We start from the raw sequence: 15,712 nt of genomic DNA on the forward strand, positions 1-15,712 counted from the left end.
TTCAGAATGTGGCTGACTGGTTATTTGCTACTGGTCGTGAGATAATTTGAATGCTACAGTCAGTTCTCTGAGTTAGAACAAGTGCAGCTGGCTAAAAGATTTTCAGTGAAGTGCTATGCAATAGAGCAAGGTTAAGAATAGCAGGAATTAAAAGATTTTGATTACTATTATTCCATAATAAGATTGTATGAAGGGATAATAAGCAAAACCGCTGAAATGCCTCGTTACTCTGCTTGGGTGTGACGAGGCAGCTGGTTATAAAGTGCTGGTTATAAAGCATGAAAATATTTGAAGCAAGTCTGTATGTAGAGGAGGAGTGAACTAAGATGTAAAGGTCTGTGCAGGAAGGACTCAGTCCATTGGGAAATGAACCTGGCTGTTCAACTGAGTTTCTTTCTAGAACTTAAATGTAGAACTTGGTCTTGCTACCTTCCTCTACTGCAGAAAGAGAAAAGACAATCTTCATGGTAAACTAATGGAGGATTAGTGACTTCTGAACTGAATAGAAGTTGAAGGAAGGAAATGTTTCCTTCCTCAACTGTTTGCTCACCCTGAAAATATGAAATCGTTTCTCCTGTAGGTTGCAGATGAAAGGAGGTGGAGTTCTCATATGTTGATGCAACTGCTGGGATTACTGTGGTTGCTGCTGGAGCTCTTTGGCAAATAAAATAAGATTTTAGTGTTGTTAGCCCTGGAAATCTACCATTTCCTTCAGAAAACTGGAAAAGATTGCTAAATGAACATTTTAGAATGCAAATTCCAATTACCTTCAGCAAGCAGCGCAAGTGTATCTATTTCAGTTTAGTTTTGCCTTAGCAATCAGTGGTGTTCATAACATTAAGCATGCCTCTGTTCCCATTTTAGTAAAAAAAGCAAAGTATGAGACGCTTGTTCCCCACAACAAGAAAAACAGGACATGCCATGAAATCTTTTCTGTGTGAAAAGCAGATGAATTCTGCATTAAATGGCTGTAAAAAGCTCTCATCTAATTAAGTGGTGGGGAATTTGGTGCCATCAAATCTACAGCTCTGCCCTGAAGTGACTGGTTACCTGTGCCTTCCTGCTCTGCTGTTCTCTGTGTATTTCTCTGCTCTACTGTTTCATACCCTCTGCCCTACTGTTTCATACTGGCCCTCTTCAGGCTTCTTGTGGGAGGGTGTTCATGCTTGCAGATTGCAAGCCCCGGCCAAAGCAGTGGAGAACAATTAAGCAAAGTCTTTTCCTGTGTGAAAATTGTTGGTGTTGTCTCCTCCTGGCACGCTGTTCCAGTACAGCCTGGCCAAGGCCATGAGGCTGAGAGCTCCAGACAGGGCAGGGAAGCATTTGGGTATCAGATTTGGGCATTCCAGAAGGAGGAGAAACATGCTATTGCAGTGGGCTTTGACTTTTTGCAGTGGTTTCTCTTTCTCCTGAATGATGGCCATGGATGGCAGAGGCTGGAGGGGCTCCTCCTTGGATACTTGGCCTCTCTGTAGATTTTGCATCTTCCCAGCTTCTGTGCTCCATTTTATAAACAGAAAAAAATCACTTTATAAGCAGAAAGAAGCACTTTTCAGGAGGTGTAAACCTGGGCTGCAAATGGGAAAGTACTCAATTTTTGTGTTCTGATCCCACCTACCTTGGGCAGCTGACTCTGCTGGTCTGACTCCCAGCCCCTCTGCCCTCACCTTCTCAGCCTCTTCTGCCTCCTGGGCTCATCAGAGGGCTGCTGTAATTGGGCTGCAGGTGCCTCATACCCTGCACAGTGCTGGCAGCTGGTGCCCTGCGCTGTGACACAGGGACAGGACCTGCCCCGGGCAGCTGACTTCCCACACAAGCCTGGCTCTTCCCAAGGCTGGGTTGTGGCATTTTGAACCCAAATGTGTGATGGGAATTAATTAATTGGTTCAGCAAACTACTGGTGAGGGACCAGCAGACTCAGCTGAGGCTTCCTTTTGCCACTTTTATCTGGCAGAATATAGAAATTTCCATGCAGCTGTGTCAGCTCCTGGCAAACACAGCAGGTGCTGCCCTGAAATGTGCTGGCCACATGTGCTGTGCTGCCTCTTACCCTCTTTATTCTTTTTCTCCAAAATAATCTTGCTCCATGAAACAGATGCTCTGGGATCTTTGAAGCTCCCCAGGAAGGGGAAGTATGGAAGTGTTCCCACAGCAGTTTTGGGGTAGTTTTAGCTGCAGAGCCCTACAGTGTCTGGCCCCCTGACTCCTGCACCTTGTGACTTGTGTGTGGGAAGATCCCCTAAAGCTTGTTATTGTGACAGAAAATACTGAATAGCTTGAGGTATTGAGGTGGTTTCACTACAGTAAAATGCTTTTATTTGCTTGCTGACACCTGTGGGTGTGTAGCTTCAATACAAATCTCAAAAGGGTATGAAAATATGAACACACCATTTCAGACTGTTTTGTATTTATTAGCTCTTCAACCTCAAATCCTTACATATCTGCACTATGGAATTGAGCTTGGGTAACCTAAAGTGAAATAGATCTTTCTTACTTGGAGGACCTGTGGGTAGGAGGACTCATGTTGTTCAAGGTCTTGTAAACACACAAGTGCAGAAGGAATTTTCTTTTCACTGAAAAACAAAAGTAAATTTCATATGCAGAATAGATTGTTTTACTTATCTTAAAATCAAGTAGATATCATTTCTCTCTCTCTTTTGTCTCAAACAGAGATACATCCTGCTGTGAAACCCAGTGTAATCAGGTCAACACCAAGCCTTCAAAGTCCAAGTGCAAAACGACTGCTTGCACCCTCCAACCACTCTTCATTAAGTATTTTGGGGAAAAGAAACTACAGCCATCATAACGGGCTTGATGGTATGTGAAGGAATATAAATGAAATATTCTTTATCTCTCTGAACTGAAAAACTTTCTGTGAACCTGAGGTAACATTAAATGAGAGGGTACAGACTTAGAAAAATGTAAGATATGGATGGCATGTTTATGGCATCCATGCAATGAATAGTGGTGCCTATTCATTGGATAAAGATATATTAATACCATCTTTACAAAAACTCCATTTACCATTTTTCTTACTGATCTTGAGCTACCAAAAAAGAACAAGAAAAGAATAAAACAAATTTCTGGTGAAGGTGGAGATGCAGCATATTTTATTTTGGCTTTTTGCATTGTACCTTAGAAAGCCACAGTCCCTGCAGAGTAGGAAGCAAAAGGTGTGTCACAGAGGAGCAGGAGAGGCTTTTTCTGTGCACTGTGCAGTGCCAGAGATGACTTTTATGCCTGGTGTATTCAGCCACTTCGTTACACCTCAGTGCAAACTAAGAGCAGGAATGAAGATATGTGGAAAAAAAAAAACAACACCCAAAAATACAAAACAAACAAACAAAAGTATAGAAATTTTTGGGTAAGACTAACTTTTCTCAAAAAATCTTTATTTTTCATCCTGAAAAGTGACTGTACATTATTGATGATTTTTTTTTTTTTTTACCAAGCAGAAAGATTTTTCAACTCTAACCACAAACAATTTTACCTTGTCCAAATAAGAGGAGGATCCAGCAGAATATAATGTTTATACCAAAAGAAAAGGCATGCCTGCATTCCTGATATCTCTTTGTGAGATATAACTTCTGTAAACCATTTGCTTATTTGTTCTGTAATTGAATAAGGTTATTGAGGGAAGAAATCTGACAGATGTTGGGCTCTCAAATAGACTGTTCAGGAGAAATGTTCACAAAAGGAGAAGTTGTTCACAAAAATGTTCACAAAAGAGGTGACTGTCTGCTTTCATGCTTCACAGAATAGGTTGAGGTAGAAAGGAGAGGAATTGCCTTTCAGACAAGCTCATAGAAATAGTATTCTAAATACAGGGAGAAAAACTTGATTCATTATCCATCATCTTCCCCATAATCTTGTTTTTCTGTCACTGCAAACACTACTTGTGTACTGCAGTGACAACACCTACTGTACCTTTAATAACGCCGAGATAGGAATCATGACATCCTTTGACAAGAAGTGGTTACTGAGAATACACAGAAGAGAGGATTGGTTGCTCATCTGCTCAGCATGCAGCTATTACACCACAGACAAACAACATTCATAGCAACACAGGCTCTTCAGGGGACCAAGGTGACACCATGGGTGAAAATATTGCAGCTGGAAGAAAATATGATATCTGCATTAGTAGGCAGAGCCAAAAATGCTGACTTTCCACAGCATCTTTGACGGTGGAGCTCTGCATGGATGGTTTAGTGGTTGCTGCATGAGAACGTGAACAAAGGCCTCCCCCTCCACCAATGCTGGCCCTAAAACCGGGCTCTTTATGGCACACCATCACCTGAGTGATGAATTAGTTTCCCTTGGGTGTAAAGATGATCATTGAGTGCTTTCAGTTGAAAAGACCTCAAAGATGAAGTCCAACCCTTAACTCAGCACTGCTAAGCCCTAAACCCAACATGCCGCAGATGTTAAATCCCTCCAGGGATGGTGGTGACTGAACCACTTCCCTGGGCAGCCTGTTCCACTGCTCAACAACACTTTCAGTGAAGTAATTTTCCCTAACATCCAACCCAAACCTTCCCTGGCATCACTTGAAGCTGTTTCCTCTTGTCCTATCACTTCTCATCTGTGAGAAGACACTGATCCCCATCTTGCTGCAACCTACACATTTCTCCAGCAGAGAAGGCTGTAGCATTAAGTTCAAGGTAATTATTATGATTATTAGGTCTCTGTAAGGAGGCATGCTTAGAAATCTGTAAAATTTTTCTTCTACTTAGTATAGATGTTCTCCTCAAAGTAAAGAGTGTGTAAAACCAGTTATTAGCAACACCAGTTAGTGTGTATCAAACAGTCAACTGTGTTAAAGCCATTTGCACAAAATAACATCTAATTTGAAAAAGTGGTATTGAGAACTGCAAGTCACTGCTTTAGGAGGTATTTCTGTTTGGTAGTCATATTTTCTGGAAAAATCCCTTTGCCCAGGATTTTGCTCCTGGGAAACTGAGAAGCTTCAGAGAAAAAGCAAAACAATATTATCTAATTCATTTCTCCTGTGTTTTGCTGCTTTGGAATGTGTTTGAAGATAGTTTACCACAGGTGATTGTTTCATTGGATTCTGGTGTGTTTTCACTCATTGGCCAATCACGGCCAAGCTGTGTCAGGGCTCTGGAAAGAGTCATTATTGTCTTGTTAGCCTTCTGTAAGTATTCTTTCTCTATTCTTTAGTATAGTTTAGTATAGTATTCTTTAATATAATATAGTATCTTAATAAATTAGCTTTCTAAGAACATGGAGTCAGATGCATCATTACTTCCTGCCGTGGGGCACCCCACAAATACAATATTTCTGCTTATCTCTTTCCTGTGAAAGCAATGTACTGGAAAGCATATGTACTAAATAAGTGAAATCTGTATTTTTTTTATTGCAAAAATTTATCTCTTAGTACAAAAAATGGCTATTTTTGTTATTATTCTTGCCAGTCTCTTTGATTAAAATGTGGAGACATGTAAATAAAATGCAATGAAAAAATAACAAACCAGTGGTAGTGATACTCAACGGCACAGATTCCATTTCTTCTGACTTAAAACTGATTACCTTCAGTATTCACCATTTACCTCCTCCCCAGGTTATTGGTAAATATAAAATATATTTTTCTTTTTGCTTGTGTTTTATCCAGCTTCTTTTCAATACCAGATCAGCTTGGGAAGTGGTGGTTTCTGTCATTTCCCTGACCACAGTGTGCTATTTGTGCAGTGAAAGGTTTTGCCAGCCTCCAGAGTGTTTGTGTTACTATAAATACACTAAAAAGCTTTTTTGATTCCAAAATACTATTGATTGCTGCAGGTTTGATAGTGATGTATCAATTAACAGTATCCAGAAGGCCTGATATGGAGATGATGACAGATTTTGCCTTTCAGTGCATGCTTTGGTGAAATGAGCAAACAAAGAGGAGCATGGGGAATTTATATTAAATCTCATTTGCTGTTTTCATAATCTTAATATTATTTACATGTAAATGTCTGCATTTTCAAGTTTACCTTTTTTCCAACAGTATTAGATATTTGTTTTGAGAAAGCCACATAAATATATTTACTTAACATGTACAATATTTCACAGCATTCAAATAAATGTTGCTTAGGCTTGTGCAAATATATATTTAGATTAGCATAATTTAAGTCAATCTTACTGCCTAGATGAGTGCCTTATTTTTGGCAGAATTTCTTTTTAAGCAAATTAATAATTATTTACTTTGAATATAGCAGTACGTTATGGAAATGGAGCATTTTTATGCCTCTTTGGGGAAGTGGGGGAAGATTATGAGAAACATCATTAATATTTAGTTAAATGCTTTTAAGAATAATAAACAAGAATATGATTAGCATTTCTTATACAAGCGTTACACTGTCCTGAGTTCTGCTTTTAGCCAATGCAGCACAGCATTCCCTTTCAGTTTTCCATGGATGCACCTCCAGAAAGGTTTTGGTGCAATTGATAAATGAGCTACCTCATTTATCTTTTCTTAATGGGGAGGTTGTGCCCTGTTATCTTGTTATTGTCAGTCATGGACATGAGTGGAATTGCTTTGCTTAAGCACTGTGTATTGTAGCTAGAGAGAGGATCTTGTAGGTTTTTGTGTCCCTTATTAGGAGGAAGAGTTTTGCTGGATAATCTTAGAAAAGTGTTTTTCATTTTATTTTCAAACAACAGCAAATCTTGCATTCCGTGAGATGTAATAAAAAGTGGCAGTGAACTGGCATTTTGCTGTTCTGGAAAACTCACAGCACTTTGAGAAGCTTTTGTGTAATATACATACTGGAGCTTTTAACTACTCTGAGATGCAGCATTTCAATTGCTGCTGAAATTAAAGTCAGCATAAGATATTTAAGTGGTTCTCTGCCATGAAGATAGCCTCTTTCAAGTGGGAAAATTCCATCTTCAGAAAATCACGATGTTGCAGAAGGTTACATGTATCCAATTTTGTTACTGAAGTTGATGATGGGAAGATTTAGGTGTGACTGTAAAGTGCTTTAGATATTTTGAATCTGATCTTTAAATTACAGTGTCTGAAATTATTCCAAGCAATTACTTTCTCCCACAAGCTGCTTAACTGTGAGGAACAGTGCATCCAAGTAGTCAAATTTTACGTCAACCTATTGTTTTGGCAGGGTGAGTAATGATAATTTTGCTTATAGTATTTGGAAACATCAGGTAGAGGTATTTTACACAAGAATAATTTCTGTCATCTGGCATGCATTTCCTTACCTTTGATGCATGAGAACCAGAATATCCACAGGATGTCCAAGGCATCAGCGTCACTAATGAGGTACAGAAATCTGTCTGTGCCTGTTGATACCATTTTCACATTGTGGACAAAAATAAAAAAAACAGCTTTTCATAGCTGAAGAGACTCGAATTAACAGCCCCGATCCTCCTTTCTTCCCTGCCATACCTTTAGTGCTATATTTCAGTCTGACATGTCCTGCTGCCTTCAAGAGGATGCTTTCAACAGTCCAATTTCTGTTCTGGAATATACTGAAGTGCACAGCAGATACATGAAGTATCTAGGAATGAGGCAACAATTTTTGGGTCTGTTTTCCTAGGAACCCACATATCTCTGGCCTGGCAGGATGAGAAGGTGACATGAGAAATAGGCAAATGGAGAAAAACCTCAAAAAGGTGTTCCTTCTCAGTTAGAAACTGTTTTGGTCAGTATCTAAGAGAGATCCTTCTCTATGCTTATGACTGATACTACTGGCTATTCAGGAGATAAACAAGGAGAAAGGCTTAAGTTTTCACTCCTAGTTTTCCATGGGAATTTATGATAAACAGATAAAAACATAAGCAGCCTGACAGTCATACAGGGAGACTAAAACCTTTCTTGACCCAAATTTTCTTGAATTTATTTTCTTGAATATATTTTCTTTCTATAATAATATTATAATTATTTTCTCTGAAACAGAGAAAATAATTATAATATTATTGTAATTAAGTTCATTATAATTAAGTTCACATAACATTATGTGAAAGTACATTATAGGGAAGGAGGTTTCACTCTAGGATGGAATTTTGCAGCAGTGAGTGAGTTGTTTTTTCTCAAAAGTGTCTGATTGTTGTTTTCACAATACTGTGTTTTGGTAGAGACAGGGATGTTCTGCTATGGTGGCAGAGGAGCAGCATGGATTGCTCATCAAAAAAACATCTGGTGCTCTATTACTTTAAAAAAGAAAACCATACATTTTCTCTTACACATTAATAAACTGTAAACCTACCAAAATTGTTATAAACCTCCTTTAACATATTAGTGATTTCCAACTGAAAGAGTAGAAACGAGTTGTGGCAAACAAGCTGCTATGTGAAAATTTGCCATTTCTTCCATGCTAAAGCACAAGGTGTGATTAATGCTGGATTGTGTATACTCACTCCTCCCAAAGTGAGAGACAAAAGCTATATATTGCTCCACAGTCAGTTTTCCCCTGAAGTTTGCTTAGGACATGGGTGTTCTAGCTTTGGTCTTTGGTATAGCCAGAAAATGCTTTAAAATATTCAGCTGCAGATTTCTCAGTCAAATATGTGCACTGGTATTGATGGAAATGTGAACATGGAAAATAGATCTCTCAGGAAAAAATGATGCTGTGTTACTGTCATTTACTGAGGAAAGCAAAGGAAATATGAAAAGGTGTTTATGGTTCTTAGTTACTTCCCGAAATATATTGCTTTTATGCTCATATCATTATAGGAAATAATTAAGAGCTTAGTCCTGCCTTTCTATACAGAGTCATTAAAACCATCTCTGACCCTCAAGAGATTGACCTGACAACCTTTTTACATTTAAATTTTGCAACTTGCGCAAGAGTAGCCAATTTCTCTCTATTTTCACTGTGCAGTTGGAAGCAATAATTTTAAATATTTATTAGGAAACTAAAATGCTCTAAAGCTTACATTTCTGTGGTTAGTAAATTCACTTGTTTTTGCAGAGGTACAAATTATGATACTGAAGATGATGAACTACTGACAACTTCCAGAGCCCAAATAATGTGCCTGGAAAGTGACACAGGTCTTAATTAGCCCAGGATGTTACTGCTGACATTGTCAATCATTTGTAGAACTAAGCTTCTGCATCTCTTGTTTGCAAGTATCAAGTAAATTTTTTTCCCTATTTAAATTTCTGTGTTATAAAACAGTGAGTTGATGATTCCCGACTTCCCGCTTCAGTCTTCATTTCTCCAAACCCAGTGATGCAAGTGATATTGTGTCTTAACATGAACAATAACCAAGTAGGAGGAAAATACTTTTGTCTGAAAAAATAGAAGAGAAATATCTTTTCCCCCTAGAATTTCTTAAAATTGAGAAAATTATTTCTTGTCTCACAATGTACATTATCTCACATGTACATTGAATTTACATTACAGTTATCTTCCAAGTATTTGAGCTCCTTTGAGTACAAATAAAAGGACAGTCTTCCATTCTCTGGTGACTGCTTAAACTGCAGGGTATTTTTCAGTGAGAAAAGGTAAGCAGTGTAATTTGCCCACAGGAGTGCTTGGGAGGAGCAAAAGCATTTCTGCAAACCCAGGTTTCCTTGGATTTCCTCTGAGAAAGAACTGTTCCTAAGCACGTTGTGTATTTTTTAAAATACAGACAGCGATTAGTTTTCTTATGCCAAAGTCAAAATACAATATCCATTCAACTGAAATGCTCAGGTTTACTGTATCTTGAGAAATGTGAATTATTTCCCAGGGTGAAAGTTACATTAGAAATTGAATAAGGCACCATTATTGATTCATTTGGCATTTATTCCTTTCTTTCAAAAATCTATCTTTGGTTTTGTAAGGCTTCTTTACCTACAATTGATTCACAAGAAAAGCAAAAATCTTGAGTCACATTCATGCTTTAAAGCACTACTTGGAGGGTGCCATAGATCACTTTGCTTTTGTTGTGCCAAGGAAATGAATGCTTATGAAAAATTGGTGTGTTGCATCCCTGAACTCACCAGTGCACACGTTTCTGGTACCACTGGTGGCAGCAGGGATCAGGAAGAGCAAGGCAAGTGGGATCCAGGTGGAGGGAAGGGCACTTCATGGTAAAGTGCCCCATTTCTGCTGTTGAGTCAGTGTTTCTTGTTTTAATATACAGGTATTGTGTAGACATGAAACTGCAGTAACCTTGGCTTTCCTAATTGGCAGAATGAATCAGCTCTTCAAACAGGAAACAACACAGTAATTAAGTTAACATTTAAACCACAATAGCCAGAGCTTAATTCCTAGAATCACTACTTTTCCCTAGTATTATTTTAAAGAATTACTGTTGCAGAAAGAGAATCCTGTTTGTTTGGTAACAGGATTAGCAGCATATTACCTCCTGAATTATGGGTTCTGGATTCAAGATCTGGAGTTCATACTCAAAGTACTCCTGTGTATGATTACTGGCAAGTAGGTTGATTATTTTTTGTAAGCTGTGATTGCAGAGTAATAGTTCCTAACAATTTTAGTACATAATGCAATAGGGAAGGCATCTTTACAAAGTGTTTAGGCAGTGGAACTGGAAAGATCCTGTGTCTGGTCTGTGACATTTGGTGTGGTTTTTTGTGGAGTTTTTTTGGTTGGTTGTGGGTTTTGTTTTTTGGTTTTTTTTTTTTTTTTTTTTTTTGTTTGTTTTATATGTTTGCTTTTCTGTTTTTTTTTTTTTTTCTTTTTCTTCCCATCCGTATATTCTTTCTCCAGTGTTTAAAATTTCTGTCTTGGGAGAATAATGGTCTTCCTCAAAAATAATTCCTACTATCAGACATACATATGTATTTATATCTTTTTAGTAATACTTTTGAATTAAAAATATCACTTGTTCAGTTGCTGCAAACTGGGAGGAAGAAAACCAATTATGTTTGGTTACTCAAAACATTCATAACCCAAATGGAAGAGAAATAATGAAGCAGTCTTCCTTTCTCAGATTTTTTCATAAGGTGGTCCATCCTGGGTGAAATTAACCTTTAAAGTCTTATGCACCATCATAAGCTGAGACGTTGCTAGGATTGAACAGTTCTGATATTGCCAGTCTGCCTTTGTTTTCCACTTGTCAAAATCACATTATCTTCAAGCATATTTATTCTGGAAGTTTTAGAAGTAGGACATGTTTCACACATTGGTATTGTCAATGATCCCATTACATAAAAAGGAGAAATACCAGGTAACTCTGTTTTTTATCAGCAGAAATAAAGAATGTCACATATACAAATGGCTGGAAAAGGGTTCTAATATGTAATAAAAAATAGCATGTTGCTGGGAAATAATATGTAAACTTGAAATAATTATGTGGCTGACACCATCCGTAAGCAGTGCACTGTTTCTGATTTAGCCTTAAATGGTTTTACAGTGGGAAGTTTTATGGTGTCTTACCACCTGAAAAAAGGGAGAAACACTTGATTGGTCAATACGGTTGGTGAAGCACATTCTAATGTGGGGAAATGTCTTCTACAGCTTACTCATTTCTATTTGAGTTCAAATAAATAGTTGTAGAAAGGGCACAGGAGCATCTTAGGCATTTTCTGTTGTGATGCATCAATTTCTCCACAATAATAAACTTATAAACATCTTGGCAGCACTGAAGCTGCATTTACTGAAACTCCCTCACATCACAGGACTACAAACCCTTGTTAGTGGTGGTGATGGCTGGTCACTTCTGCTCAAAATGGAGCAATCCACTTCCCTGGCACTCACTGGCCTTAAGGAGAGAGCCAGTCTTCATCCTGGAGTTCCCTTCCTACTGCTGGAGTGCAAATACAGATCAGTCTTGCACAAAATCCTTTGCTGTAAGAACTCATGTATAAACCAAGTGTCCACGGGTGCCAGTTTCACTAAGATTCCAGCCAGATTATATCAATTCCCTAAAGCATTGTAGAACTTGGCAGATAAAAATGAAAATCCAAAGTTCTGTCTTCTGTTCTATTCAACACCAAGAATTTTGTGGTTTTTAAATATCTGATGCCCTTAAGCTGCGCTGGAGTTTGCATTGGTGTGCAGACCCTTTGTAAAGGTTTCTAATGCTGTGTGACTGCCTTTCTGAGCAAGGGCTTGCTTCCTTAGTTGCCTTAGTTAAAAGTTTTGCACAAAACTGGCTGGTGTGTCCATATATAAGTGTTTTTCAGAACCTGCCAAGTCAGGGTGTAATTATTTTCTGGAAGAAATTGGTGTCTGCTCAGTTCTAAAGTCTGAATATTTGTGTATCAGAGTATATAAGAGTTTAAATTGTGTAACAATGGCAACTTAATTAGTAGTCTTTGCTAATCCTAGAATCTTTTGACTATATCTACTTATTAAACAATTCTTTGCCTACTTTTGTACTTATGGATGTAGTCAGGTCTCTGATGTTTGGCAACTTAGATGATATTTCAGTATCTACATCAAAAAAAATACATGCAAAAAAAGAGAATGAGTCTATTGCCTGATATAACAGGGATATTTACAAATATAACATATTTTTTTCACTCCTTGGCTGGGTTTTATTATTAGATTATCAATATGGTAATATCCTGGAGTTAACAACTGCTGGCACTGCAGTAACAGCGTCTGTCAGGTTCTTTTCAGAAATACACTGTTTAACAATTTCCAGGAAAATTCAGTTGTTCCTCAGCTCATTTTAGGGAGATCTTCTCAGTTTCACAGACAACTGAGTGAGAGCATGTCTGTGTATTTTGGGACAATCATGGCTAAGCACAGTTTTTATAGATTTGGCATATAGAGCTATGCCAAAAGCACAGCACCTCTGAGTAAGAGGGAAGGTTTCAAGTATCTCTGTATAAAACGTGGATTTTTGTTTGTGGGCTTTGATCATTTTGGGAGTGACTGAAAGCACTCTGTAATGTATCTCTTCTGTATTTCAAGACACAAGAAGCCCCATTCTTTGTGTTTAACTTTGTGGATAATTCTGCCTATGTTCGGGATTCTTCAGGAAATATTGTGCTCTTGGAGATAAGGTGGTTGGGTGTTGGAGATAAGGTGGTTGTGTTTTTTTTTTTTTTCTGGATATTTATGTTTATAAATTGAATGAATCTTCATCTCAGTTATTTATTATTCCATTAATGCAGTGTCTCTGTGTTTTCCCAAGAATATTCAGGTCCTGAAATGTTATTTTACTGGGATGCCAAAAAAAAATGTTTTAATAACAAAAATTACTGTGAAGATAAAAATTTAACATATTACAGAGTTCTTCACTCTACTGTGATCTTTTCTTACTCTATAATAGTGCCAAATATGTTCAAGTATCAGGAAGCAGTACTCTATCACAATTTATAGCTCTTATACTACCAATTTAAAAATTGCCTTGAGGACTGGTGACATAAGTGTGTATTTATATATGATAACTTTTGCATGAAAAAAGAGGGCTGGTAGAGGAGGTCACAACTGAGATATTACTGGCTTTAGGTAGGTATTCACATTACAGTACCTCTGTCAATGTGACCTTAGTGATACAAATATTTCTTATTCAAAACTGACTAAGGATGAAGATGTGTACAAATGTAAATGTAAACTTGATAGTGGAATTTATGTTGAATGTTGGAGTTTAAAAATAGTTTGAGATGTTTAAAATGACTTACCTTTTTTCTATCAGTGATTGAAATATACCTTCAGACTGGTTAAGGTGACTCCTCAAAATGAAAGGGAAATGCCACTTTAAGAGTGTAATTAATTTTTTTTTTTGAGAGGGAGAGATATGCAGCTAATCTCTTTAATACTATTTTTAACAATAATAAAATCCCTCAAGGATTCTTTGTATAAGTGATACTAGTTGGAAACCCTGTAAGTTGCAATTTGGAACCAATACAAGAATAAAAAAAAGTAATTATTTAGAATTTATCTTGCTTGCAGAACTGAGACTCTGCTGATTCAATTCATTCAGGCTTGTGTACATTTTATAGAAACATGTGGTTTTGATAAATGCCCCTGCCTTAAGAATTCTCTGTAGCCAACAAGGTGTCCTATCCAAATTTTTGAGCAAGTCTGTGAGAGAGCTGGTAGTATCCTCTTTCATCTTATAGACCAGCAGTGAGTTTTCTTGCAGGATTTTTAACTGTTTATGTTTTGTTACTGAAGTTGCGCTGCTTTGAAAAAAGAACAAAGTCTCTAATGTGTGAACTGTAACATTTTAAAGCCAAAGAGAATGTGATTTCTGTTCTTGGGGAAAGTGAAAAGCAAAAGTAATCTGAGTTAAACAGCAAGGTGAAATCTATGTTAATTATTGGCCTAGTAGTGATTGCTCTGCAATTTGTATAAATATAACCATGGGCTCAGTTGATTGACTCCTGATTTATCATATGGGAAACAGTCATTAACTTTTGCGCATGTTGCATTTCTCAAAAAGCTTTGTCAGTTTCAAACTGAGCATCCACCTCAAAATTCTCAGAAAAAGGGTTGCCCAGTTTTATAAAACTTTTTTTTTAATGGGAACAGTAATGGAATTATGTTGATAGTATGTGTATTTTTGTCTGCAGAGCTAACCCTTCATGATGCCATATGTTGAAAGCAAAATGAAAAAAACCTCACTTCTTCAAATATGAATTATGGATTAGTTCCATTTTTATATTTTCTTGCAGAAGAGGATAATTAATCAAAGAGAACGAGTGCAGTTAAGAGCACATTATAACATGCCATATATATTCAGGACCAATGATGAGTCTCATGCTCATTTCATGGGAAATCTTTCCAGCCTCTGCATTTTTGATGTGTTCATTGTTGCAGCTGAGCAGTAGCATCTTAGCCTTCAGGGTGAGCATCAGAACATAGGGCTTTTGTGGATAAAGAAAACATTCTAATGTGCTGTGGTTCTTTTATTTTCCAGAATCATCCAGCCATACAACAAGAACAATCATGGTAAGTATAGAGGGGATTATAGGTATTGATCTGCCTATAGCTGTGATTTTTTCCTTTAAAACGAAGTAGATATAGTAGTATCCTAAGCCATTGCCTTTTTTTTTTTTAATTCCAATATCATTGTAGACATAAAATGAGTCTGTCTTTATTTCATGAGAAATCTTGGGGAAGAAATCAGAGATTAAAGAGCTTAAGAGGTAACAGTGCTGTCTGTTTGAATAGCTGAAAAATTCAACTACAATTCTATGTTCTATGTTTAAGTGATTTTTGATTATGTCAAATTAATGTCAATAAAATTTCTTGCATTCTATCTATATCACATGGGGCAGAGCACATTTAAATTTCAGAACAATAGCTGAGTAATTTTTTGCATAACATTCTTCAGAGGCCAGTTTCTGACTTCACCCTGAGTTTGATAATTTGGGTTCCAGAAATGGGAAATGTTTAAGAGGATAGATACACCTTCAAAAATGAGATTAGAAAGCTTTTTGTAAAAAAATGTCACGCATTTAGTGACTATCTTGCATTTTTATAGTGAGAAATGTTGATCTCTTTCAAACTCATAATGAAGTTAGGTAAGGGTGAACAACAATTCACATAGAGAAAATCTTTCTCAGTCTCTTATGATTGATGCCTGTCCTGTGGGTGTTTGAGGAGAGGGCTTTCTGCTTTTGGAAAATAACACCAGTTTTTGAGGGGAGAGTTGAAATTTTAGAATAAGCCTCAGCAAATCATGACATGAGCTTGTTTATTGCCATTCCTACAGTTTTTTGGATGTTCCTTCAAGTTTATTTACCTCTTCTTTATGTATGGCATTTATGGTACAAGTAAATTCCCCCATGGATTTCTTCATTCCACAGGGGATAAAGGGTTAATATAGTTCATTGCCTTTATCA

At 37.2% G+C, this 15,712-nt stretch overlaps 1 protein-coding gene across 3 annotated transcripts in view; it reads left to right on the plus strand.

Moving 5' to 3' along the window:
• MTA3 (metastasis associated 1 family member 3) overlaps positions 1 to 15,712 on the plus strand; it is a 139,892-nt gene that overhangs the window by 97,022 nt on the left and 27,158 nt on the right. For all 3 annotated transcript variants that reach the window (XM_030946551.1, XM_030946550.1, XM_030946552.1), the window contains exons 16-17: positions 2,671 to 2,817; positions 14,785 to 14,816. In XM_030946551.1, coding sequence (XP_030802411.1) covers positions 2,671 to 2,817; positions 14,785 to 14,816 — 179 coding nt within the window. The remainder of the gene's footprint in view (positions 1 to 2,670; positions 2,818 to 14,784; positions 14,817 to 15,712) is intronic.

Source organism: Camarhynchus parvulus, chromosome 3 (genome assembly GCF_901933205.1).
Source record: "Camarhynchus parvulus chromosome 3, STF_HiC, whole genome shotgun sequence".
Classification (NCBI taxonomy): Eukaryota; Metazoa; Chordata; class Aves; order Passeriformes; family Thraupidae; genus Camarhynchus; species Camarhynchus parvulus.